At 32.2% G+C, this 27,490-nt stretch overlaps 1 protein-coding gene across 7 annotated transcripts in view; it reads left to right on the forward strand.

Moving 5' to 3' along the window:
* The window catches only part of EXOC2 (exocyst complex component 2), a 219,817-nt gene that overhangs the window by 139,941 nt on the left and 52,386 nt on the right, over positions 1–27,490 (forward strand). For 6 of the 7 annotated variants that reach the window (XM_074270394.1, XM_074270421.1, XM_074270410.1 and 3 more), the window contains exons 22-24: positions 3,932–3,998; positions 8,098–8,214; positions 18,840–18,981. In XM_074270394.1, the coding sequence (XP_074126495.1) occupies positions 3,932–3,998; positions 8,098–8,214; positions 18,840–18,981 (326 nt within the window). Of the gene's footprint in view, positions 1–3,931; positions 3,999–8,097; positions 8,215–14,235; positions 14,988–18,839; positions 18,982–27,490 lie in introns of those variants that run through there. The other variant, XM_074270446.1, reaches the window with a different exon arrangement.

Genomic DNA, 27,490 nt, shown 5'->3' on the forward strand with positions numbered 1-27,490 from the left:
TTGGGATAGGACCTGAGACCCTAAGCTATGTAGCAAAAACTTTAGAAGCAAGCAGTCGACCCCTAGGAGTAGAATGGAATATTACTTCCTGCTTGTAACAAAGTCTCAGGCCTGCAGAGGAATAATCAGAGCAGGAATCTCAGGCCAAAAGGAAGTTTGTAGTTCTGCCATATAATCACCAGAGCCAGAAATCTATCTGATGGCGACTGAGTTCAGCAACAGTCTCTTATTACTCAGACCCAAAGCCCACTCAGGAATTTGCAGAGCTCAGATTGGGGGAATAGCAATAAGACTTTTCTCTGGGTCATACTATTTTGAGTACACTGAAATCTTGCAGATCCTTAGCCTGAGATCTTGGAATAACATAACATTCTATACCTCCAAAAAAGCAGCAACGAGACTGGTCTGGATATTTCCTCCAGAAGTATACAAAGTTGGTCCTTAACATCAAGTCCAGAGTCAGAAACTAAGCTGGAAGAAGGTTCAAATAAACAAAAAGGAATCCTATCATATAAAGCTTTCATAGTTACAATGATGCTATAGCCATTAAAGAAGACAGTGACTCTAAAACACATACAAGAAAAATCTTCAAAGAAAAACACAAGTTGGGCAGAAAATCAACTAGAATTTTTGGAAGAGAGGCAAGAGGCATGGGGAAGAAGTTAATAAATATTTTTTATAAGCAAAATGAGAATGTTTGAGGTGAAAAAAATGGAAAAGAAATGAGAAGAAATGTAGAAGAAAGAATTGGAAAGGGAATTAACAACTTGGCACTAGAGATATAAAGCCTTGTCCAAGCAGCACACTCCTTAAAAATTAGAATGGATCAAATCTAAGCTGATGACTTGATGAGACAATAAGAAATATTAAAAACAAAATTGTAAGTAAATATGAGAAAATACCAAGAATCTCGTAGCAAAAACAATTGACCTGAAAAACATTAAAAGAGAAGATTTAAGAATCATTGGATTGCCTAAAAGCTATGACTGAAAAAGAACCTAGACTTCATACTTTAAGAAATTGAATCTCGTAGACCTAGAGGGTAAGTGAAATAAAAAAGGATCTATTGGTCATCTTCTGAAAGAAACACCCAAATGAAAATTCCCAGGAACATGATAATGAAAATCTAGATATTTCAGGTCATTTGAAAAAAAACTATAAACAACTAGAATTCAGATACTGAGGAGACGTGGTCAGGATCACATACAATTTAGCAGCTACTCCTTTAAAGGAGCAGATTGCTTGGAATTCTGAATTCAAGAAGGCAAAGGCTATGTATGGGCTTACAACCAAAGTAACTTACTCAGCAAAATTGAATATAATTCTACTGGGGTAAAGTAGGGACCTTTAATGAAAAGATCAGCACTACATAAAAAATTTGAAGTTCAAACACTGGAATAAAGATAAACATTGAAAGGTAAAACTGAAACAATAATATGAAACAATAAATGTAAATATAATGAGACTAAACCAGGTTAAACTACATATACTCTATTATGGGAAGATAATACTTGTGTCTTCTTTCAACACTATCATCCTCAAGGATCACAAAATGAGTCTAATTAGATTGAACATCTATGAGTGATTCCATCATATCTTGATCTTAAAAGAAAAATGGAAAGAGGGGACTAGGAATACACTGCTAAGGGGAGAAGGGAATGAAAAGTTAGAAGAAAATTATTTAACATAATTAGAGTATACAGATATCTACACAAAAAAGAGGAGGGGGTTAGAAGTACAACTGAAGTCTCACTTTCAAACTGGGGCAAAGAAAAAATATATAAACACAAGGAACTAAGTACAAACTGGGCAAAGAAAAAAATATATAAACACAAGGAACTAAGTACACAGATATACTTCACTCAACAGGGAAATAGGAGAGAAAGGGAAAAGGAAAACTGGGGAAGCATATACTGAGGAGGAGGAGGTTAGTCCTAAGGAAAACAGACTCTAATTTATGATGCCCAAAAATATTTTTAAGTAGCAAAGAATAGAAATATAAAGGGCTGCCTATTTAAAAAATAGCTGAACCACTTTTGCTATGTAAATGTGATGGATTACTATTGTTCTGTTAAGAGCTGAGGGAATGATTTCAGAGAAACCTAAGGAGACTTAATTGAAGTTCTGCTGAGTAATATTAATAAGATAATATTAATAAGACCAAGAGAACAATTCATACAACAAAAATATTGCAAAGATAAACAGCTTTGAAAGGCTAGAAACACTTTAGTGTAATGAACAACAATGATTCCAGAAAATTGATGATAAAACATGGTACCCATCTCCTGGGAGAGGTGAAGGACTCAAAAGTGTAGTATTAACACACACACACACACACACACATACATTCACTCACTCTCTCACTTTTTTGCTTTATTTTCTTTGAATATAGCTAGTATAGAACTTTGTATTGTTTGACTATGCATATTTGCAAAGGGGGTTCATTTTTTTTCTATCATTTTCAACTGAGGAGATGTAGGGGTAGGTAGGAGTAAAAGAAGGCAAATTTAATTTAATTTAATTTTTAAAATTAGTGTACCTGACTTTTCATGGCCCTGCCAATAGCTTTTAACATCTTTGCTAATTAATATACTTTATAATAATGTTATTAAATACTTCATATTATTTAATATATAATCATTCTAGTGAATATTGATTTTTGCCAATAAGAATTAGTTATTCGGTTTAAAGTCTCATTAGTATAATTTATAACAGTCCTCATTGATATAGTTTTATCATTTATCATATTTATCATTTATATCATAATCATCCTATAATTTATGGTTACAAAGCACCTTTATATACATTCACCTCAGTGACTTTTAAAATCCCTTTCAATTCCAAATCTGTGATCCTTATCATTCTCTACGATAGTCTTATATTATAAGTCTTGAAACAGAGTAGTCCTTATTGTATAGATGATTAAAATGAGTCTTAAAGAGACAAAATAATTCGCCTCAAGGTTACTCTGTTAGTATAATTTGCTTGCAGGGCTAGGATTCAAACCTAGTATTCTTTCTCATTATATTGACATATTGTGCGACCTCTTTATATTGCTGATTTTAGAGGCCTGACATTATTTTATAGATTAACTGTTTTTAAATTATTCTCCTAGAATTTCTTAGAGATCATATAATTGTACTATAGTTAGTTATTTGGAAATAAACATATGCAAGGCTAGTTCCATTCTAATAGATTTTTAACCTAAAAAAATTTAGTTTGTCAAATGACAGTTGGCTCATATAAAAAAATCATATTACTAAATAATTTTGTAAACGTAGCACAGAAAAAATGTCTTTCTTAGATTCATTGTAATTAGGTATACTTAGTTATTTGGATGGTATGCTATTTTTTTAAACTATGCTTATTTATTGGATAGTGTTTGTGAGAAATTAGAAAGAAATATAAACCTGGAAATGATTCAGGAAACATGAAGAATTGGAGAGACTTTTCCATTGTAATAGTAGTAACTAAAATATAATTGAGAGAATTTTGAAATTTGTCCTAAATAAGAATATTAAGACCTATATTATGAAATTTTGAAGAGTTTTTAGTATCTGAATCCTTGGGAATCTACCATGGTGATCAGAAACATGGAGTTCAATTTAAAATAATACTTATTTACTAATGAATTTTTTTAGCATTTACTCTAAGACAGCTTACAGAAGGTTCCATATTGTTACCATAACAGTCAGAAAACATTGCTTCCTTTGAGCAATTTGCAACACATTATATAATCTAGACTAAAATATTTTAAATTACATTAATAAATTAGATGAAAGAAATTTCAACTTAAGAGTCATAGGATCAGAGTTTAAATACCAGCTTTGGCCTTATATTCTTAATCTATAAAATGGCTCTAGAGTTACAGTCTTAGGTTGCTCAGATTACATAAAAGTATTATAACTATTTCCTTTCTTTTTACTTTCAGCCTTTCAGTTGATGTTTCCTCTCCTGATTTATTTGGAAGTATCCATGAAGATTTCAGTTTGTCTTCAGTAAGTGGAAAATAAAAAGGAGGGGGTATGTGTGTGTGTGAAAACAATAGCCTTTAAAAATTAACTGTGCAAAAATTATTTCCTAAATAAATACTCATCTCTAGAGACAATGTCACATCATAGAGCACTGGAGAGAAATCTGGCCATTGTTCCACTATCTGGCTTTGTGAATACAGATAAGTCATTTTACCACACTGCCTCTCATTTTCCTTATCTTCAGATTGCGAGCATTGGATTGGATAATGTTTAAGATCTGGCCAGTTTTTAATTCACTGGGTCTATAGTGCTAATATACTACTAAGAGTATGACGTTAAACTATTTGTGGTAGTATATGTTATTAAATTATTGTATATTAATTTTCCAGGGCATGCCCATATGCCGCTTTGAATCCACTAAATAAAGTTTTCTAAATTTTCATAGAATAATTAATTTTTTCATTTGTGCTATGAATAAAACTTATTTGGTGTTGATCTTATAATTAAAGTTGCAGTTCAAATTATATAATTAACGTGACTATACTGGTTTCCTTGTGAAGTAGGGAGAAATATAAAGAGGTGCTTTAGAGTACGGAAACAGAGGTTAATTCCTGTTGTGAGGATCAGAGAAGACATCATAGAGGAGGTAACATTTAGCTAGACCTTATTAGATCCTAGGATTTCAGCAGATACAGATAAAGCAGGGTAGTCAGTAACAAAAACAAGAGCTAGGTGGCTAGAATCTAGGAAGGATGTTTGTTGTACAATTTGACTAAGACATAGAATATCTGTTTAGAGGACTAAAATGAAACTAGGCTGGCAAAGTGAATTGCAGTCTAAACACATAGAGTCTCAAATGCCAGGCTAAGGAATTTTGATTTTATTTAATAATAGAAGGAAACAAAGTGACTTCTCATTTCACAGAGAAGCTGTATGGTTGGAACTTTAAAAAAAAAAAGAAAAACAAAAACAAACAAAATTGTAAGATAGCAATATATATATATATATAAAATTATAAAGTAAAGAAAATGAAATTTCTAGGGAGTAAGAGTCAATTAAATAAACGTTTCAATGAATTAGTTGACTGATTAAACTAATAATGGTTACTTTTACATTTTTCTAGAAAAAAGAGTTTTGGACACTTAACAATTCCTAGCTATGTGATCCTAGGCAAATCACTTAATCCCAGTTGCCTCAGGGGGAAAAAATGTTTTGGATTTGTAGAAGAATGCCATATTTTAAATGACTTGTGATATATTATATCTATTTTTGGGGGTACTTTGCAAACACTACAGATCATAATAACACCAAGGCTTAGGGATCAGAGAAGAGGTTGGGGAATAATTGTAAATAATTGTAAAAATGGTCTTTCCCAGGCTTGACTGCATCCTTTATTAATGCTAACATGTCTCTTGTCCTCAGTTAATATTCCCACTATTTATTTCATTTTGACAAACAATTAGTACTTGCTTACTGTATGAAAAAAATACTTAGAAAAAAGAGCTATATAGGATTCACAAAGGAATGTTGCTCTCTTTATTCAGTTTCCTTTTTTTCCCTTATTCCACACTGGCTCCAACATAGTCCTCTTTATATATCTGAAGACTTCTGAGTCAAACCTAAGCCGCCTTTGCAGCTTTCTTCATAAGGCTATTTCTTAACCTTGTCTTCATGTTTATAGCTAAGAAAAATTGGTGAGAACATAGGTGGCTCCCACTTGAAAAATTTGGTGCTTAAAAGGAATAAAAAATAGGACATATGGAAGGGTTGGGGGGTTTACTTTTGAAGGTACTTTTTTTACTTTATCTGAATTGAAATATTAGAAAATATAAGAATGGATTAGGAATTATTATTACAAAGATTATAGTTACCTATTTTTTGTTTACTTTAGAGTAAAGAACTGTATCCATTGCACTGAATTTGAATTAATTGAAGCTCTCTACATTGGTTAAATGCAGAAAATTTTGACTAGTGCAGAATAGAAACATTTTCCTGGAAAGTACTTTTTGCCTTGTTTTTAGTAAGAGGATCTTAAATCAAGGTACTAAATTAGTCATAGTTATTCCAGAGAATACGTTCATATATTAGTGGCCATAGGAAAAAGTACTCTGGAGTGAATCATGGTAGCAATATGAACTCAGTTCTTAGAATTTTGTTTACAAAAATAATTCTTCTGAAGTATACTGTAATATTTTATTTTTCAGCATTTGGATCTAATATTACATGTGATTGATACAGGAGAAAGTGTTTCAGTAAGTAGAGGATGAGATTAGGATTTAGGAGAACTAGATTCAGTAGTAGGAGTAGTAGGAGTAGCAGCAGCACCTGATTCAATCACTAAATTGCCCAAATAAGGGAAATCACTTGACCTGTTTTCCCCTGACAGAATGAAATTATTGAATAAATCAAGTCATTTACTAAATGCCAGTTATGTACAGTTCTGTGCTACATATTAGATAACTAGGAATTAATTAACAGAAGGAAGGTTCTAGATTTAAATGGAGTTGAGAAAAATTTACTATTATAAATAGTATCTTGTTTGAGACTTGAAGGAAACCAGAGATGTCAGGAAGTATTGTTGAAGAGAGAGGGCATTTCAGGCATAAGGGATGTCATGGGGAAATACCCAGAGCCAAGAGATGTCCAATTTGTGGAATAGCCTAAGGCTAATGACTGTGGGTCAAAGAGTATATAGTGGAAGAACTGGGTGGGAAAGAGCTATGTTGTAAAGGACTTTGAATGCCAAAGAATTTTTTATTTGCTTCAGGAAGCTATAAGGCGCTACTGATGTTTATTGCATTAGGATAGGGTGGGGAGGTGGTGTGTGTGACATGATCAAATCTGCACTTTAGGAAAGTCTCTTTGGTGACTGACTGGAGGATGGATTGGCAAGGTGAAAAACTTGAAACAAGCAGATTCACCAGCAGCCAATTGCAGTAATTCAGATTAAGGTGATGGGAGGCCTAAGATAGTAGTGTCAGAGAAGAGAAGGGGGCATAGTGGAGAAATGTTCAGAGGTAAGAGTGACAGAGTTTAGAAACAAATTGGATATTATGGGGTTAGAGTAAGGATTCAAGATGACTTCTAGGTTGTAGGCCTGAGGGATTGGGGTGGAGAGTGTTGCACTCTCTATAGTAATAGGGAAGATAGGAGGAAGAAAAGTCCTTTTTGGACATGTTTAGTTTAAGATGTCTTCTAGATCTCCAGTTTGAGATAATTAAAATGTCCTTGGAGAGTTGAGATTGAAGGTCAACAGAGTGGTTGGGGCAGGATAAGTAAATTTGAGAGTTTGAAGAAATCACCAAGTGAACTAGTATAGATGGAGAATAGAAGAGAACTCAGGACAGGGATGATTAGAGGGCAGGACCCAAATGATCATCCAGGAAAGGAGACAGGGAAGAAGCAGTCATAGGTAGGAGGAGAATCAGGAGAGAGTGTGGTTTCAAGCAGAAAAGAATGATCCACTGTATCAAAGACTGAAGAGAGGTTAAGAATAATAAGGAATAAGAAAAAGCCATTGGATTTGACAATTAAGAGATCATTGGTAACTTGGCATACATCTTGACCACCGAATAAAAATATTAAGAGAAATCTTTAAAATCCTTGTTGGTAAACATTATATATTAGGGTATAATTATTTAACAGAGTCTCAAAAACTTTTTGAATTATAAGTGGCAGTCTTTATATTTTCTTTGTGACTAATTATAGAAATGTCTTTATATTTTAAAAAAACAAGCAAAAAGCTTTCTTTTTAAAGATTAAGGAGTAAATTAAACAAACGAAAAAGAAATCAGTAATACAACAGAACTTTCTGGGGAGGGTATACAGATATAGAACATTGTTTATGGATTATATCAGAGCTGTCATATGTAGTTGTTAAATTTTATAAGGAACATAATTTTTGGTTTATCTAAATCCATGTAATAACATTATCATTGTAAAGAATTCTTCTGTAGTTCCTTTATGAATATTAGAAAAGAAACAACTAAGAAAAAACTATCAAATGATATTTACAAAGGAACATGTTCAAAGCAAATTTTAAAATTAATAAATGTTCTCTATACTGTTCTGCTGTTTGTTTACTGTTTTAAATTCAATATTCCCAAAATCTGTTTTGCTTTAGGAGCAGCGGCTTTTGATAGTCCTAAGTAATTGCTGTTACCTAGAACGTCATACTTTCTTAAATATAGCTGAACATTTTGAAAAACACAACTTTCAAGGAATAGAAAAAATAACCCAGGTAAGTAGAAGTGTTCATGTAAAACTTTCAAGGTAATTATTTTAATGCAATTTACTTTTCAGGTTATTTTCCCTTCCCTCTGCCTATTTACCTTAAAAACATCTTTATAATACAAACATGATACTCTATTTCTTTTGAAAACTTTTTACCCTCAAAATAACTTACTAGTTAGTCTTCTGAGAAGACTCCTGTATAAAAACACCTCTCAAAACTAGAGCATGAAAGGAACAATCCAGTTTTTGAGGAACCACTGCATTTGATCCATAAAGAAAGGTTTTTAAAGCTGTATGTATAAACAAGCCTACAGTTAGAGCAAGGCAGAAGGCAAAGCAGCTCTCTGCAATTATTCTAAAGATCTTCCTTCTACCTGTTTCTCCAAGTAAATATTTATTTTTTTCTTGCTCGTTGGTCCAATTCTACTCAGCTATAGTGCTAAAAGTAAATAACTTTTCTCATAAAAGATATTAAAGAGTTTATCCCAAACAAAAACATTTATTTTTTCCTCCATTAAAATTATGGGTTTAGACTGAATTCAAATTCCCTGTTTAAATAACTTGAAATTTTAAAAATAAGTTATATTTTGTTGTTTATTAGTTTTCTTGAATAGGGAGAGTTGCAAAAAATAAAATAACCTTGTCATTAAAGGTTTGTTTCTTCCTGGGCAAAGGGTTATCAGATTTCTAAGTAAAACTGTACCAGAATTACTTTTTAATGTCAGTACAGTTTTCCTAATGCAAAGAATGAGAGATCATAATCTTGCTAATCTTATAGTCTTAAGTACATTCTTGATGAATTGCATCGTTTTTTAAGATGATGGCTCTTATTCATGAACTCTAGATTGGGATTTTTTTTTTTTCAAAGAATGAAAATGTCAAGGTGGGCGGCTTTATATGTGTGTCTCGTTTTCCTGCCTTTTCGTAAAGATTAATCATCCTGATGAGAAATGTTGTGACTTAGGGCTTTTAGGGCCAAGTGTCTAGTTTATTTCCAGAAATTTTTTGTTGTTTACAAGTAAAAGGTTATCTCTTCCAGTACAACGTGAATATTTTTCTCCCAGAATAGTACTTCATTTTTATAGTATTATCTAATAATGGTACCAGCATATTTGCTGGAGATCATTTTAATGCCATCAAAATATTGTATGAGATGATTAGGAGATAGTTATTGTAGAAGTAAAAATCTTGGTTTTTTTTCTTTTTATCTAGTTCCTAGTATAAGCCTACATTAACAATGGTTTTACAGAGTAACAAGAAGGAAATGCTTATTACACAGTAATAAATAGGAACATACTTAGGGGGACACCAGATTATTACAACAAAAACAACATGTTGATCCCTTTTCTGTTTTTATTCTAAACTGTTTTAGGGACTTAGATTACATAGATAAATACTTGACACTAAAGATGCTTTTCTTCCTTTCTTCCTCCCCTCAAAAATTAGCAATTTAAAAAAAAAATAATTTACACCTCAAATTTTAAATTGATCAACCATATCAGAATTTTGTACCAAACTTGACAGTACTTAAAGGAGGAATTCTTAAATTTTTTTGATGGTACAAATCCCTTTGGCAGTCTGGTGAAACTTGTGAACCCTTTCTCTCAATATGTTATTAAATGCATAAAATAAAACAAACAAGATTACAAAGAAACCAGATTATTAAACTACAGTTGTATACATTGTTACTAAATATATTTTTTTAAAAGGTCACGGACCTTAGGTTAAGATCCCTTGACTTAGGGGCAGCTAGGTGGCACAGTGAATAGAGCACCAGCCTTGAATTCAAGAGGACCCAAGTTCAAATCCGGTCTCAGACACTTAACACTTCCTAGCTGTGTGACCCTGGATAAGTCACTTAACCACAGCCTCAGGGGGGAAAAAAAAAAAGATCCCTTGACTTAGTGCATGATATCTTTGTTGTCATTCCTTATGACAGGTAAATTCATTGATGACAGGAAACCACCACAAAGGTGTAGGGTTTTTTATGTTGATAAAAAGGAACTGCTAACCAGCTGTGTATATCAAACCCTTAACTCCCTTCCTTTTCAAAAGCCAATAGTCTCTGTGAAAAGGGCTGCTGCTGTTGAAAGTAAATTTATTCTTCTTGTTGCTAATTCTGTTGAAGTTACTGCTCTCTAAGAGATAGTTACTTAATTTGGGGCTCCTAAAATACATTAAACTTTAGGGCCTGCTTGGATTTGCTCTAAGTCATCATCTGACTAATTGACAGGGCTTTGTTTAAGCTAGGATTTCTTGTTACTGAAAACTCTTTTCTATGAATTTGTGGCAAGTAAGTGTAAAATGATTATTTTTTTTCTTGCTTCAATGTATAAGTTGGATTCAAGTTGGTATATGTAAAGGAAATAATTAGGGATAATTTTTTTTTAAACTTAAAAATAAGATACACTAATTGTGAATCTTTTTAAGTATGAATCTAGTTCTGATGATTGTGTACATTCAAAATTAGAGCTGAAATTCTCTTTAAATTGCAAAAGGGTATATGGAAGATATGGAACAGTCATAATGTTTTGGTATTAAAAATGCATTTTTAAAACCACAGAAGAAAATAAAAATTGGTACATTGCTAGTATGACAGATCTGTGTTTGGGACTTTGTGAGCTGTTGTTTCTAGAATCAGATGGCCATACCAAGGTGATCCCTCAGAGTGGTTTTTGAAAAGCATTTCCTATTACAAACCTTAAGCTAAACTTGTTTCACTTTATCACAAGTAATTTTTTTTTCAAATATAAAAATCCATTTTCTTCCATTTTAATTTAGAGTCACTATCAGTGACTTATTTCTGTTCTTTTCTGGAAGTATTGTCATTAAAAAACCCTAGAGATTTTTATTTAATATTTATAAAAGTAAATAGAAGACTGCTAGCCTATTGTAAATAGGCTAGCAAAATTTACTACAAGTAGTTTTTGATTCTACCTCTACTCCCCACTTTAAAATCTTATTTAAAGAAGGGAGTAGAAGAGGAAGGAACCTGTGGCTGTATTGTTGATAACATCAGTAAGTCTTTGCACAGAGTTTTATTTTGATAAATGTAAGTGTGTGATTCCAGGGAATTGTTTCATATCTTTAACAATACTATTCCATATTGCATCTTTTTAAGTGTTCTGAGATTTCAGAGAGTAGCCAATAGCTGCTGATTGTGAATGTGTCATCTTCATTCTTAACCTCTTTAGAAATTTAATTTTGTCCCCACTGTGGCCTCTTTTGCCTCTACATTTTAACCTATATCTGAATTAGATACTTGTTTTTGATATGTCAGCGGGAAGTTCCTTTACAGAAAAATTTATTTTAAAAACCTTTTGGTTGTGAAATGTATTTCACATATAATAATGATTGGGTATTAAAATTATTTTTAAAAATTTTAGTTTTATTAACCCTTTGTTTTTACATTTATAGATTACCCCCACTTTTTGAGAGGGCTCTTATAACCAAAGTAAAATCGTTAAAATAAAGGCATAGAGTGATCTCATCTGAAAGCATAAGTAGTATTTCACATTTTTAATTCTCCCCCATCTCTCTTTTTAAAAAAATTAACAAAAAAATCTATTTTTCCCCACCCCATTAGGAAAAAAAAGAAAGAAAAGCTTATTTTTTTTTTTATTAATTTTTCCAAATTATCCCCTCCCTCCCTCCACTCCCTCCTCTCGATGGCAGGTAATCCCATACATTTTACATGTGTTACAATATAACCTAGATACAATATATGTGTATAAATACCATTTTCTTGTTGCACATTAATTATTAGCTTCCAAAGGTATAAGTAACTTGGGTAGATAGACAGTAGTGCTAACAATTTACATTCACTTCCCAGTGTTCCTTCTCTGGGTGTAGTTATTTCTGTCCATCATTGATCAACTGGAAGTGAGTTGGATCTTCTTTATGTTGAAGATTTCCACTTCCATCAGAATACATCCTCATACAGTATTGTTGTTGAAGTGTATAGTGATCTTCTGGTTCTGCTCATTTCACTCAGCAACAGTTGATTTAAGTCTCTCCAAGCCTCTCTGTATTCCTCCTGCTGGTCATTTCTTACAGAGCAATAATATTCCATAACCTTCATATACCACAATTTACCCAACCATTCTCCAATTGATGGACATCCATTCAACTTCCAGTTTCTAGCCACAACAAAAAGAGCTGCCACAAACATTTTGGCACATACAGGTCCCTTTCCACTCTTTAGTATTTCTTTGGGATATAATCCCAATAACAGCAATGCTGGGTCAAAGGGTATGCACAGTTTGATAACTTTTTGGGCATAGTTCCAAATTGCTCTCCAGAATGGCTGGATTCTTTCACAACTCCACCAACAATGTATCAGTGTCCCAGTTTTCCCACATCCCCTCCAACATTCATCATTATTTGTTCCTGTCATCTTAGCCAATCTGACAGGTGTATAGTGGTATCTCAGAGTTGTCTTAATTTGCATTTCTCTGATCAGTAGTGATTTGGAACATTCTTTCATATGAGTGGAAATAGTTTCAATTTCATCATCTGAGAATTGTCTGTTCATATCCCTTGACCATTTATCAATTGGAGAATGGTGTGGTTTCCTATAAATCAGGGTCAGTTCTCTATATATTTTGGAAATGAGACCTTTGTCAGAACCTTTACTTTTAAAAATATTTCCCCAATTTGTTACTTCCCGAAAAGCTTATTTCTTATAACACAGTCCAACAAAACAAGTTCTCTCAGTGGCTGGGTCCAAGCTATAAATCTCATATTCACCCTGTAAAGAATAGAATATTTCATTATCAGTTCTTTAGAATTATGAATAGTCATTGTATTGATCACAGTTCTTCCATCTTAGAACACCAAGTAATTTTAAAGGTAATAAATCTGCTCCCTTTTGAATAAGATAAATGGCACATTTATAATATTATAAACTTAAAATATTTCAAATGATTCCTTTTTCCCCTTCTATGAATATCTGAGACAACTAGGTCTACTTTGTGCTCAATGTGCATGTGTATATGTAAATTGACCTATAAAACTTGGTCCCTTCCTGTCTTAAAGGACATTAATAATCTAGTTAGGAGATAAAACTAAGTGGTTTGTGATAATAGAAGATTGCATGGGTATAATTATGTAATAAAGATGGAAAGTTCTTTGGAAGTTTAGTGATAATTGTAATTGCCAAGCAGAATTCATGGAGGAGATAGAACTTATTAATCTGGGTCTTAAAGAAGAGAAAAGTCAGTTGTAGGGTACCTTAGGGAAGACAGAATCCCATCTGACAGAATTAACATAAATTGATCTTTTATACTAGTTGTTCATAATGTCACAAGAGACTATAGGCCATATGTGTTTGCTTTACTATGAAGTACAGCTGTAGCATGTGCACATGAGGAAGAGTTAATATTACACGCACCATTGTAAACCTATAGGTAAACCTGAGGGCTTTCCCACTAGTACTTATTATTGACTTCTTATCACATTCCCTACAGCAGCCGTTTTAAATGTCTTCTACAATCCTCAAGTCTCTATCTTTATCTCTACATATTATTTGTCTTCAACATATTATTACAACATATATTATCTTGCATAGTGAGCACAAATGAAGCCCAAGATTCAAATTTCATGGTGCCATAATTGTACTACTTCTCCTAACCTTAAGCTTGAAGTGACTTAATTTACTTGTGTGATTCTTTCTAAAAACAAAAATATGTGTGTGTTTGTGTATGTGTGTATATATGTGTGTATGTATGGATAGATATGTATATGTATATATACATTTATATATACAGTGCTTTGAAAATCTTAATACAGAAATGTCAGTTTTATTATTAATATCTTTTTCACCACTATGTATGTACATTAGCCTCCCTTCCCACTATCTTAGAAATGTTCCTCAAATAACTTGGGGGAAGGGCTTGTTTATTTAGTATTTAGATATCATTACTTTTAATATTTTTATACAGCTCCAGTGAATTAATATCTCAAAGGAATCTTGTTAGGATTCTTACAAGGTGTTGTCAGTTGTCTAATTTAGCATGGTACTTAACAGTTCTCTAGTTCAGAGTTCACATCTTTCACAAAAGAGCACATAAAAGGACAAGCCCACTGGAAGCTGGAGGAGATTCAGAGTCAAGATTCGTTCCCACTTCTGCCTTTGTGCTGGCTGGAGACATTTAGACAAGAGCTCTTGGGAACCAAGGAGAGAGGAAGGCCTCCAGATAACTAGCCAAGACCCAAGTGAAGGAGATAACATTTTGGAAGAGACAATAAAGGAGTTGGACTTTAACTCCTGGCTGCATTTGAGTCTATTGACCTGAACTGAAACCAAGGCTGCCTCCAGAAGCTCCCCAAGAAACCTGCACACAGAGAACAATTACAATTTAGAGAAAGAATGTTACAGAATCTCATGTACTATTGTCATGGTATTTTCTGGGCTCTCTTCCACTTTTCTACTAACAGAATATCATTTTCCCTGCTGTTCTAACAAGAAGAAGGAAGTATTAAGAACAGTAGAAAAGAAGCAGTAATGAACCTCAATATTTATTACCCCAAAGGCATTTTAAATGAAAGAAAACTTGCCATCCACTAGTGTTATATGTGAAATGGTAACCTAACATATGCTTAACTATAATTTATTGAGTGGTGATGCAGTGGCAAAAATATACTTAAATTACCACATAAAACACAGTTTTTTATTAGAAACAGTGGGTGTGTATGTGTGTTTGTGTGTGTGGGTGTGGGTGTGTGTGTGTGTGTGTGTGTGTGTATTAGGCACAGTTTCCAAATTATATTGTGGTATTGTTTTTTAAAAGCTTTGGTAAAATAACCAGTGCCATTTTTGCTAGGAAATAGAGTTTTTAAAAATTAATCATTTACCTGGCATTGATTTTTTTTATTTTTGATAAATTGTTGTTTAATAATATTTCTATAATGTTATCCTTCCATCTGTCCTGGAATCTGTCTGTAAAGCATTAAGGAATAAATATTAAAACATCTGAAACCAATTACTTAATTCAATTATTTTGTATTTAATGATTCTAGTATAGATTTTTTTTAACATATCTTAATTAAAATATTTCTGTAATGATAGTCAATTTTGAAAGTATTCCTTTTATCATCTTTGAAATAAAAATTTATTTCTATTATTTTCATGTCTGTTTCATTCAGAAACTAATATTTTCTTCAAAATAAAGAGGAATTTTTACTAAAAATATTCTAAAATCAAGCTCAAATATCAGAAGCACTTTTGCTTTAGATACAATTTACAATCAAAGATGATCAAATTCTATTCTAATGTAATAACAACACATGATGTATAAAATTGGAGTATCTTTTAAAATATATTTTAACTTCAAATAGCTATTTGAGAAAAAATAATTATTAGCTATTGCAGACAATATTGGAGCTAAAAATAAAATGGATTGTCTCAAAACTATAAACATTTAAATAAATTTTACACACACACACCCCCAGTGCTACTTCAATTTTTGTCTCTGTAGTAGAAATATACTTGAATACATAGAAGATCATAGATTTGGAGCTGCAAATGACCTTAGAAGTTATTTATTCCAATCCCTTCATTTTACAAATGAAGCAACTTAAGTTATAAGCCCAAGCAATAGAAAATAAGGCCTAAAACATAGGCCTTTGGATTCTAAGTCCACTGTATTCTTCTGTATTCCTCATTCCACTGTATTATATGCTTAACTAATCAATAAAATCTCAAGCTAAGCCTTGGAGCATAGAAAAATTAAGGAATATTCTTGAAGTCAGGAACTGTTCATTTTTATTCATATATTTCTAGCAGTAGGCGTAATACCTTGCATATGGTAAATTTTTAATACATCTCTGTTGAATTGATTTGTAGATTGTTTTGATGACATGAGGCAGTAATATTTGTAATAATAATCTTATTAATAGCTAACATTTTTATAAGTGTTTAAGGTTTGCAAAATTCACTTGACACATCTCATTCTATTCTCATGACAATGTGACAATGATCCTGCTGTCATTATCCTCATTTTTCAGATAAGGAATCCATGACTAAAAGCGTAGATTACCGAACTACTCAGTTTTCTGAGGTGGAATTGAAATTCTAATCTTTCTTGACTACAAGTTCAAGGCTCTCTCTCTTAAGGCCAAGTTGCATTAAGTGTGCAAAATAATAAAATGGAAGTGTACTTTTTTCTTGGCATCTACCATATTATTAGTCACTAGGATTCCTCTTCTTTGGAACAATGTATATTATCTGGGAGATAAAATGTTTGACCCAAACTCTTATTCAACACCCCACCCCCACCCCCCACCCCCGCTTATTTTTCTTTCTTGCCTTGCTCTTTTAGTTCCTTGGTTTATCTTCTTTTTTCACCCTTTTCACATCTCTATCCTCTTAAGTCAGGAATGATAGCTCACACCTGTATAGTACTCTATTGTTTAAAAGGCATGTTAACCACAATAAACCTTTGAGGTGGATGGAATAAGCATACCTATTTTTTTAAAATGAAGGTCCCAAGAGGTTAGTTGACTTACCCATAGTCACAGAGTAAATATACATTGGAGTCATGCCATGAAAACAGGTAATTTTTCTGCCTATGCTTCTTACTACATCTTGCTGCCTTCCCAGTAATAAAAGTATAATCCCAATCTCAGAGCCTATTGGTATAGAACTTTCTCCTTATTGGTTGAGATTGATGCTGGCCTCTGTTAGGGGCAGAGCACAGTTGTCAAGAACTTGGCAGAGCTCTTACAGTGTTCTTCAAGTGCTCTTCAATCTTTTTTGGGCACTTCTGACTTCCAACTTGGAGACACCAGTTAGCATCTTCTATTCCAATAGATTTTTTTTTTTTTTTAAATAGCTTAGGGCAGTGCAAAGGTATCAAATTTGTGTCCAGGATACATGAAACCCCAGTGTAGCTAGAACAAGATTAAAATCTAATTGGAAAGTGTTTAATAAAATATAATAAAACATAATGTTAAATTGTGTTTACATTTGTTAACATGCTTAAAACTTTTTGAAGCTGTCTGTATTTTCTGCTTGTGTTTTCTCTTGGAGTAATGGTTTTTGATAATTTTTATCATGCAAAGCAAAAAAAAAAAAAAAAAAAAAAAAACATGGCACAACAGCACTTAATATAATATCTTAGGACCTGGCCAGATTCTGGATGAGTCATCTCAATGACTTTGAGCATGTCACTTAACCTCTTTAGGTGTCTGTCTCCTCATCTGAAAAATTAGGCCAGGGAAGGGGGTAATAATTGGATTAGATGGTCTCTGAATAACCTTTCAGCTTGAAATCTATGGACCTCCCTTTCTCAGGTTTCAGAAGGGTGTTCCCCAATTTTAAAGTGCCAGAATTTAATGAATAATCTCTTTATCTGGGTTTAACAACTAGTGTTATTAGTACTCATAATACAGATGTTCTGATTCTATTGGTCTTTAATATTATGTAAACATGCTAGATGTAGTGAAAAGAAACTGAAATTGGAGTAAGAAGATCCAAGTTTAAAATCTTGTCTTTAATTATCTGCCTCTTAGGCAAGGCATTTAATGTGTTTTAATTAACACGATTTAATTCTGTGATGTTGGTATTTTTCTACGATTTCTTTTCTAAAATAGGAATTTTTATGTATTACCTATCTTACAGGTAGTTTTGAAGGAAACACTTTACAGGTTGTAAAGTGCCTAATAATGTAAAGTGTTGCTAGTAACAATATTACTACTATACTATTATAATAACTACGATTTATATAGCCCTTTAAAGTTTGAAGACACTTGACTCAACTACACATTGTATACTTATGTTCCATACTTTTATTCAAGTAGAAACTTCACTTCCACATATAGTGATAATTATAATCAACATATAGGATTTCACTTAAGCTATCAGATGATTATAAAAATGTAAACAGGATCCAGATTCATTAATTTGCTCACTAGTTTTCCCTGCTATGTACACTAGTTTTCATTTTGCACGATAACAACAAAAAAATTTGCATGCCTTTCTGAAGTAGCCATTATGCAATTATAAATATTTTAAGAGCTTTTCTAGAACAAGCTAACTTCACAAGAAAAATTTAATTGATATTAGAGATTTTTTTTTAAATTACAGAGTATGTGAGAAGGCCAAGACAGAGTTACTATCCTCTATATCTTTTTTTATCTTACATATTGTTGATTACTCTTTATAGTGAATACCTTGAGGCACAGCAAAATCCCAGAATGCCTTCTGGTTTTTAAAAAAAAAAATATTATCAACTATAATATTATCAGAAGAAAATAAATTTTATTTTGCTTTAAAGTGTCTTAATTTTAAAATAAAATATGAAAATGATAAAGTTGACTACTGAACATTGTAACTATAATTTCTTGTGTATTACATCTTCTGTATTTATAATTTCTTATTATCTAGACAATTAGTAAGATGTTCTTGACAAAATTCATAGTTAAAAGTGATTATAATTCTTAAAACTTCTTGAGGTATGTGTTCTTAGTGGGCTTTAAAAATTGTGGTTTTTTTGTTAGAAAAATTCTGTTTTAATAATAAACAAAAGGTAATTCTAAAGTACATTTGTAAGTTAATATCATTGCTCTCTTTTGTTTTCTCAAATAGAAGACAAATCTTAATTTTTTTTCTCCCATTTTATGTATTTATAGGTTAGCATGGCTTCATTGAAAGAATTAGATCAAAGGCTATTTGAAAATTACATTGAGTTGAAAGCAGATCCTATTGTTGGCTCTTTAGAACCTGGAATTTATGCAGGCTATTTTGATTGGAAAGACTGCTTGACTCCAACAGGTAAACAGTTTTAAATTATAAATATTTTAAGGGATATAGAACTCAAATAGCAAAAGTTGATAATAGATGAAGTTTAAGAAAACACTGTATGGTTAAATCACTACATTTTATCCAAACTTTTCTCAGGTTTACTATTTGGTTTTAGATGTTAAGAAGCAAAAACAAAAGATATTCTGAGATTTGGTGAATTTTTTTTTTTTTGTATGTTTTTAATGGCTTATAAATTGTCCTTAAATAATCTAAAATGGTTAATGTATCATTTAATAATTGATCATTTCAATCATACTTTTTGTGATTTCCTTCATTATTTATGTATAATTGGTAGATTGTAAGTGATTGTGTAATGAATTCATGACAGCCATCAATTATTTCTTAAAATCTAGTTTCTTCTATATATAAGACCTCATTATTGATGGAGTTAGAAAAACTGTGTAGGAGTAAAATTACTACAGTAATCTAGCAAATAAAATTAAACTGCAGAAGAATGAATAATACATTAACAGAATTTTCTTCATCATATCAAATAGTCACTTAGTATCCTATAGCATATTTTAAAATAATGAATTTGCTTTTCTTGGTAGAAGTTATCTATTTCTTTTTTTTTTAAGCAACTTGCCCAGGATCACAGCTAGGAAATGTTAAGTGTCTGAGGCCAGATTTGAACTCAGGTCCTCCAGACTTCAGGGCTGGTGCTCTATCCAGTGCGCCACCTAGCTGCCCTCATTATCTATTTCTTTAAGTGAACTTATTGATTCTTCAAATACCAACATGCCTGTTAATTATTTTAATGTAAAAAGAAAACTTAAAAGTGTAGCACAGAAGATAAGTTAAATCAAAGTAATCATGTAATTAAATTAATAAAAAAAGGTACAAATGTAATCCTGTCTTTTGCTTTCATCATTAATGGTAATAATGAAATCCCAGTTTGAAGATATCAAAATGATTAAGAATATTATAATCAAATTCTTTATTTATCTCAAATCAGGACTCAGGGTCCCATACATGATTTGTCCTCATTTATAAGAAGTAAAGCAAACTTTGAATGGTTCTATGTGTACCAAATTTATTTTAACAAACATCCTCTTCTGTGTGTCAAGCAAGGAGGAGTAGGTATGGTGAACTAGAAAACTGGCCTTGTGGTCAGACAGACTTGGGTTCAGATCTGGCTGTAGATGATTGATGATCTTGGTCAAATCAGCAAGCATATATTAAGCAGCTTTGTGTGCTAGGCACTGTATTGTAAAGGGCTGAAACTCTTAAAAGATGTTCTTGAATCAGACAACCAAGCAATTAAGGCTAATTACCTATTAAACAATGACTCTATTAGCATATGTTTGGATAAATGGCTCTTCTCACAGTTGATGCTGGCTCAATGTTTGGTATATACCCATAATGGAGGCAAGGATTAGAAGGTGGGGTAAGACTAGCCAGACTTACTTTTTGGCAGGATGAGGAGGAGAGAAGTTAATGGGGAGCCTCCTGGCAGTTTGTCTCCTTCACTTCTCCCCACTTTTACTTATCCTGACTCTGGCTGACCCTGAGGTCCTCCAGGGAGCTAGCCTGGACTGAAGTACTAACCCTGGACACTGTACTAAGGAAAGACAAAAAAAACAGACTTTGATTTCAAGGAGTTCAATTTAATAGAGAAGACAACACGTTCATGACTATGTATAAACAAGTCATATAAAAGATAAATTGGAGATGGTCAGCAAAGAGTAACTCAACCTCTCAGCATTCTGCACAATTCTCTGAGACCTTAAGTTATATAGGAATTGATTATCTTCACTGAGACTTCCCCTACGTTGATCAAAATGATCAGTGACCCAGAGGTACGACTCTTTTTTCACTATCCCTCATATAAATTTTCTCCCTACCTCTGGGGATTGGGGAGGGAAGCCAAGCATTATTCTGGGTAAAGCTAAAATTTTTGGCTTAGAACAATGATGTAAAATGGACAGGGCAGTTACTATTTTCCTTGTGATTACTGTTTAAGCAGGTTGACTCTTGAGTTGAACTTTTTAAAAACTCTATTCAAATTTACCTTACTCTTTTATTAATTGTTATTAACTTCAAAATGTACAGGCTTATCTTTATATCTGAAATTGTGCTTGACTTTGTTACATTAGAAATTTTAAAATTATTTTATCTGTAACAGCAGGAACATTTGTAGACTTTCTAATTGTTTCCACCTTTGTGAACTGTTTTTAAGTCAGTTTTTTTTTCATGGCTCTACCTTTGCTATTCCATAATGAACCTTGAATAATCTTGTTTAGTCACATTTTTTTAAATAATTAAAATAAAGTCTTAGTTTAAGATGTAAGGGTAGACTTCATCAACAAATATTTTTCAAGTACCTACTACATGCAAGCCATTGTGCTAAGCACTGGGAATACAAAAAAAAAAAAAAAAAAAAAAAAAAAAAGAAAGAAAGGGAAAATACAGTCCCTGCCTTCAAGAGGAGCTTATAATATAATGGGGAAGATAATATGCAAACAAATATACACAAAGTAGAATATGTATATATGATACATAGGAAATAATTAACAAAAGGATGGTGTTAGAATTAAAAGGAGTTGGGAAAGACTTGTATGAAAGTTGGTATTTTATTTAAGACTAAAAGAATCCAGGCAAGTCAGAGGGTGGTACTGAAGAAGAATGATGCAGGCATGAGGGACAGCCAGAAAAAATTCCCAGAGCGAGGAGACAGAATGTCTTGTTCATGCAACAGTCAAGATACCTGCAAGGGATCTAAGAATATATGGCAGGGAGTAAGGAAAAGGAAGACTGGAAAGGTAAGGGAGCTAAGTTATGAAGGACTTTGAATGCCAAACAGAGCATTTGGTATTGCTCCTGGAGGCAATAGGGAGTCACTAGAATTTATTGATTACCTCCGGGGACTATATGATCAGACCTGCACTTTAGGAAAATCATTTTGGTAACTGTCTGGAAGATGGACTGATAAGAAACTTGAGGCAGCAAATCCTCCAGCAGGCAGTTGCTGCAATTCAGGTTTGAGGTGATGGGGATCCCTACCAGTATGGTGGCAGTTATCAGAAGAGAAAAAGGGGCATTTTGGAGAAATGTTGCAGAGGTTAAATTTTAGGCAGACCTTAGCAACAGGGACTGGGATCAAGGCTTTGAACTCCATAGTAATAGGGAAGATAGAAGAAGGGAATTAATTTTTAAAATATATTTAGCTAATTCTGATGTCTTTACTTTTTAAAAAAGTATATGTTTTAAAATGCAAATTATTTAGGTAACTGATTAAACAGAACAATGGATGTCAGTGAACTTAGTGTGCTGTCTTGTTTATACCAATTCATAAAAAATCTAGTTAATTAATTTCATGATTCATGAAGAAGTATCTGTTAAAGCCATTGCCATCCTTTTTAAAACCTGACAGATGTTAAGCTACTCTCAGCCCTTTATTTGTGTTTGTATCAATAAAGATTAATCTGGTTAGATTTGAGTCATAGAACTGATTATTTTTACTTATGATTTTAATTTTACCCATAGTTGCTGAAATTTCATTTTATTTAGGAGCTCCAGATATTAATACTCCTGTATAGTTCTATGTAGCTGATTTAAGAATTCTCTTGTTCTCTATAAAAATATGCCTCTTTAATGTCAAGATAAAAACTTTAATTTTTTAATTTAATTTTATTTTATTTAGTTGCATTAAGATGTTTTGTCAATTTAAATTTCTACAAGCATAATAGAAATAAGATTTATATGTTCAAAGAAATTTTATTTTGCTTATTAATGAAAGTATTTTTTAAATATGTCAGTTCCAATGCAGGGCACAGATTTTAAGAATTTAGTTTTAATCTTAGGTATGTGTCACACAGTATCCAGTTTTGGTGTCAAAATGGTAACATGTTTTTACAACTGTAGGAACTGAAATTATAATGATATGGGAAAAGTATTCTTAATAATATTTCTAAATTACTGATTTGTCTGAAAGAAAATCATCATTAAATATTTTAGTGCTCATAGCTATCTTTCAGAGTCTTACCTTTTAGGGACCCTAAGTGACTTAGACTATAAGAAATTTTGAATCTATTATCTGCAATGTAAAGTTATTCCTTAAAAATTTTCTGAAATTCCTCTTTTAGGAATTTCAGGTAGGCATATACTTTGGGCCATTCACTTAATTCAGCAATTTAGTTTTTAAGAAATTGATTTTACTCATTCAGTCCTTCAGTTAACAATTATTGAACATTTCTTATGTGGAAGGCTAGATACACTATGGAATTCAGAGCTATGCAGTCTAATATAGGAAATAAGATGGTTCTTGATAGATATCTGTAATAGAAGACACCAAAGTAAGTGCTCTAAAAGTGTAGAATACTTTTTGTAAGAATAGGGAAGAGGGAAATATCAGCATCCTGTAAAAATGATAGATATTTGATTGCAGCATGTCATGAGACAACCAAAAATATTTTGGATTTGTACATTGCAAGAAGGATAAGATGAAAAGTGTGGACTGCCAGAAAATTGACAAAAGAAATAATAGTGTTGCTGTACTGGTCAGATCATATATGGAGTAGTATCTTCAGTTTTAGAGGAAGAAGAAAAACTTGGAATCTTAAAGTCTCAGGATTTAAAGAAATCTCAGAGACCAGCTGGTCCAAACTGTCTCTGAACAAAAATCTTTACAATAACAGGCACAAAAAAGTATACAACCAATCTAAAGACTTCCAGTGAATGGAAATTCACTGCCTTCTAAAGTAACCTCTTCCCCTTTTAGATAAATCTAATGGTTAGGAAGTGTTTGCTTTGGCCCATTATTTCTAGTCTTGTACCCTGAGGCCAAATAGAAGAAATCTAATGTCTCTTTTACATGATAATCCTTCCATAAGGATGAAGATAAATATTATGCCTCTCCCACAAGTTTTCTCCTCACCAGACCAAACACTTATTTTGCTTCAAAAGAATATGGAATAATATTGAGATCCATCAACATATTAGCTGCCATTTTCCTGATTTATCCTGAGTTATGATTGTCCCTCCTAAAATGCAGAAAAATTCTATGAGAATTGAACACAATATTCCAGATACTTTCTATCCAGAATATAGTTAAGACTATCAGCTCCTTATCTCCAGACACTCTTATGTTCTCCATGCAACTTCAGAATAAATTATTTTTTTTTTTTTGGTCATCATCTCACATTGTTGGCTTATTGAGCATGTAGTCCACTAAAATAATCAGATCTTTTTCAGACAGTTTTTTATTTATCCACACCATCCCTATCTTGTAGTTATAATTTTAAGAGATTAAGTAAACATGAAACTATTATTATCCCTGTTAAATTTCATCTTACTAAGATTCTCTTCAGTATTGTAGGTTGTCAAGATCTTTTTTGAATCCTATCATCTAATGTATCTATTTAATCAGTTCCAAAGTGTACCTAACTATACTGTTTAATCCCCATCATTCCATCTTTTCCACAAGAATAACTAAGAGATTGCCTATCAAGTGCTTCACTATGTCTATATCATTGCCCTTATTTATCAATTTAGCAAACTTGTCAGAAGAAAAAGAAAAGAAAATTGGGTTAATCTGGCATGACTAGTTCTTGATGAAATCATGTTGGCTATTTGTGGTTACTGTTTCATTTTCTATTGTTCCCCTTACGAATAGATCCGAAATTTGCCAGGAATTGAGGTCAGGCTGGGTTACTGACTTCTACACTGTAGACTCTATCTCTTTAAGATTTTGTGATTTTTATACTAGATAAGCCAGAGAAGGAAGGCATCATAGAGATGATATTGGAGTTTCACATGTTTTCATAGGTAAACATAAAAAAGGAAGATCATTTTAGGCAAAAAGTTGTAGAATAGAAAACTGTGATCAATCAAGAAGAATTTGTTTAGTGCCTATTTTGTGCTAATTACTCCTTTACGTATATAAATACAAAATAAAAGCCGATCAGGCTTTCAGGGAGCTTATGTTCTTTGGTATGTTTGTAATATAGTTAGTAGTCCATATTAGCTAGAGAATTAAATATATACAGATGAATAGGGCAACCAGGTGGCATAGTACATATAGTGCTGAACCTGTAGAGAGAAAAGATTCATCTTCTTGAGTTCAAATTTGTCCTCAGACTCTTGCTATGTGACTCTGGGCAAGTCACTTAACCTCATTTGTCTCAGGTTCCTTATCTGTAAAATGAGCTAGAAGAATAAATGGCACACCATTTTCGGTATCTCTGACGAAGAAAACTTCCAATGGGGTCAGAAGAATTGGGCAGGACTGAAATGACCAAACAATAATAACATCAGGAAATAAGACCAAAATAATAGGTTGAGCCCAAATTACAGTATGTCATGTTGAATTAAGGAGTATGGACTTCCAAATTGGTAAGAGAAGCCACTGAAGGTGGCTTTTTTAAATAAGAGAATTTTAAAAAGTGATGCTTTAAGTAAATTTATCAGCCAGTTGTTTAGCTTACAGAGACTCTAGTGGCTATTGTAGGCTCCCAATAATTAAAGTATGAGGTAATAGATTAAAGTACTACCTATGGATATGGCAAAGAAGAGATGGAATGCATATTTTAAAAAATGAATTAGCATATTACTTATGTTTCATAACTGCATGTTGAGATTTCACCATACTATTCTGTGAACTATCATTATTAAATCACTTAAGTTGGAACATTTGTAAAACATATATCTTCATACTTTGGTAAATTTACTTAAGAATTTGTTTTTTCTGTTATAACCACAATTTTGCCAAGAAGTATAATTGAAGAACTTGTTAAAAAAATTTTTTTAAATTAACCTTTGTTTTCCACAAATTAGAAGAAACACATAAATTATTTGAATTAATTTGTTTCCCTCTATAGATGACAGCTTGATTATGTGTATCTATGTATATCAGAGAAGTTGCCTAACCTTTAAACTCAGGAATCAAAAGACCCCTATAGAAATTTTTTCCTCATTTAATTTTTAAGATAAATTTAATAGCTGTCAACAAAAATGATCAAATAAAGAAGGGACAAAAAAAAAATCTTACCCTAAAGTCTTAATTTTTAATAAGACCAGAAAAGAAAGAACAAAGTAACAAATTATGAACAAAGAAAATGCTTTTATTCCATGTCTCCTTTCAGGCCTCCAAAATTCAGCTACCTTTGACTTCACTTTCCCATTTTCTTCTCTTATTTTGCTTTTCTTTTCTTTCATTTCATCTTTTAAAGTTTCACCTGGTTTTTCTTATTTAAGATTTTGTCTTTGGTAGAAATATGAAGAAGTTGAATGCATATGAGATTGAAATTGCATATTACACAAGATGACTCCCCTACATAATTATAGTCATTACTGAGTTTGACAGCTTTTCCTTAATGCTTAAATTTTCTGATAAGCTTGAGAACACATATTGTAAGAAATGTTACTGCCTGATGAGCTTGTATTGTTTTTGCTTCTCTACAAGTCAGAAAAATTAAATCCATCTACTGTAATAGCCCCCAGTAGTAAACTTTATTTAAATTCCAAATATGTTTATTAAATTGGCTTTCAAATTTGCTCACTACATTGAGACATACTTTTATTGACATTGTAATCTTTCTAACCTGTTATATATCCTATACATTTATTCCTTCTTCAAAATGGCATATTAGAAGTGTGGGAAATATAGTCAATCATATTTTTCCAGTCTATGTGCCATTTTCTAACTAAGCTTTGAAAGTTGTGATTAAAATATAGGGCTCATCATTATCCTCAAAAACTGTAGAAAGTATTTTATTGCATGATACATTGTGTTGAAAAGACTTATACAAAAAGAATTATAGTCACTGCTTTCAAAAGGATTACAGTCTGAAATAGACAACACCAGTGTAGACACACATAGGTATAAAAAATAAAGCAGTAGGATAAAAATGTTAAGTTAATACATGAATTCACAAGAGGACATATTTATATTGTAGGTAGAGGAAGGGAAAGTATTTATTTACTTTTTCACATGACAAATCTTTACTGAACACCTGCCATGTATAAGAGACACTCCCAGCACAAAGTTGTACAGCATTGTTCCCTCATTCCAACCACAGTGGGATGGAAGATTATTCAGTCTTTTAGGAATAAAAGATGAATAAGTTAATTATGATTCTTACCTGAGAAATTAAAGACCAGTCCCATTATTTTCCAGTGTTGTATGCTGCTAATTGAAGGTAATCCAAAGTCATTATGATCACCTTGAAATTGCAGCACTGTCAGTACCCATTGTTTCCTGAAATGTATATGAGAGCTCTTTTCCTCCGTACTATTTGCAAAATACTTTTTTAACTGCTTATACACAAAATCTTGACTGTTGACTCCATTCATTTGTGTCTGTAGTTGGTCTTTTCTCTCTTTTTTTAAAAAATAATTTTGACTTATTACAAAAAAATAAAAACAACAACCTTAGCAAAGAATAGCAGGAAAAATTATAAATGTCAACAATAATAAATTTGTTGCCATTTTATTATGATGATTGAATCTAGTTCTTAGTAAATCATATCTCAGTGGAATA

Source organism: Sminthopsis crassicaudata, chromosome 1 (genome assembly GCF_048593235.1).
Source record: "Sminthopsis crassicaudata isolate SCR6 chromosome 1, ASM4859323v1, whole genome shotgun sequence".
NCBI lineage: Eukaryota > Metazoa > Chordata > Mammalia > Dasyuromorphia > Dasyuridae > Sminthopsis > Sminthopsis crassicaudata.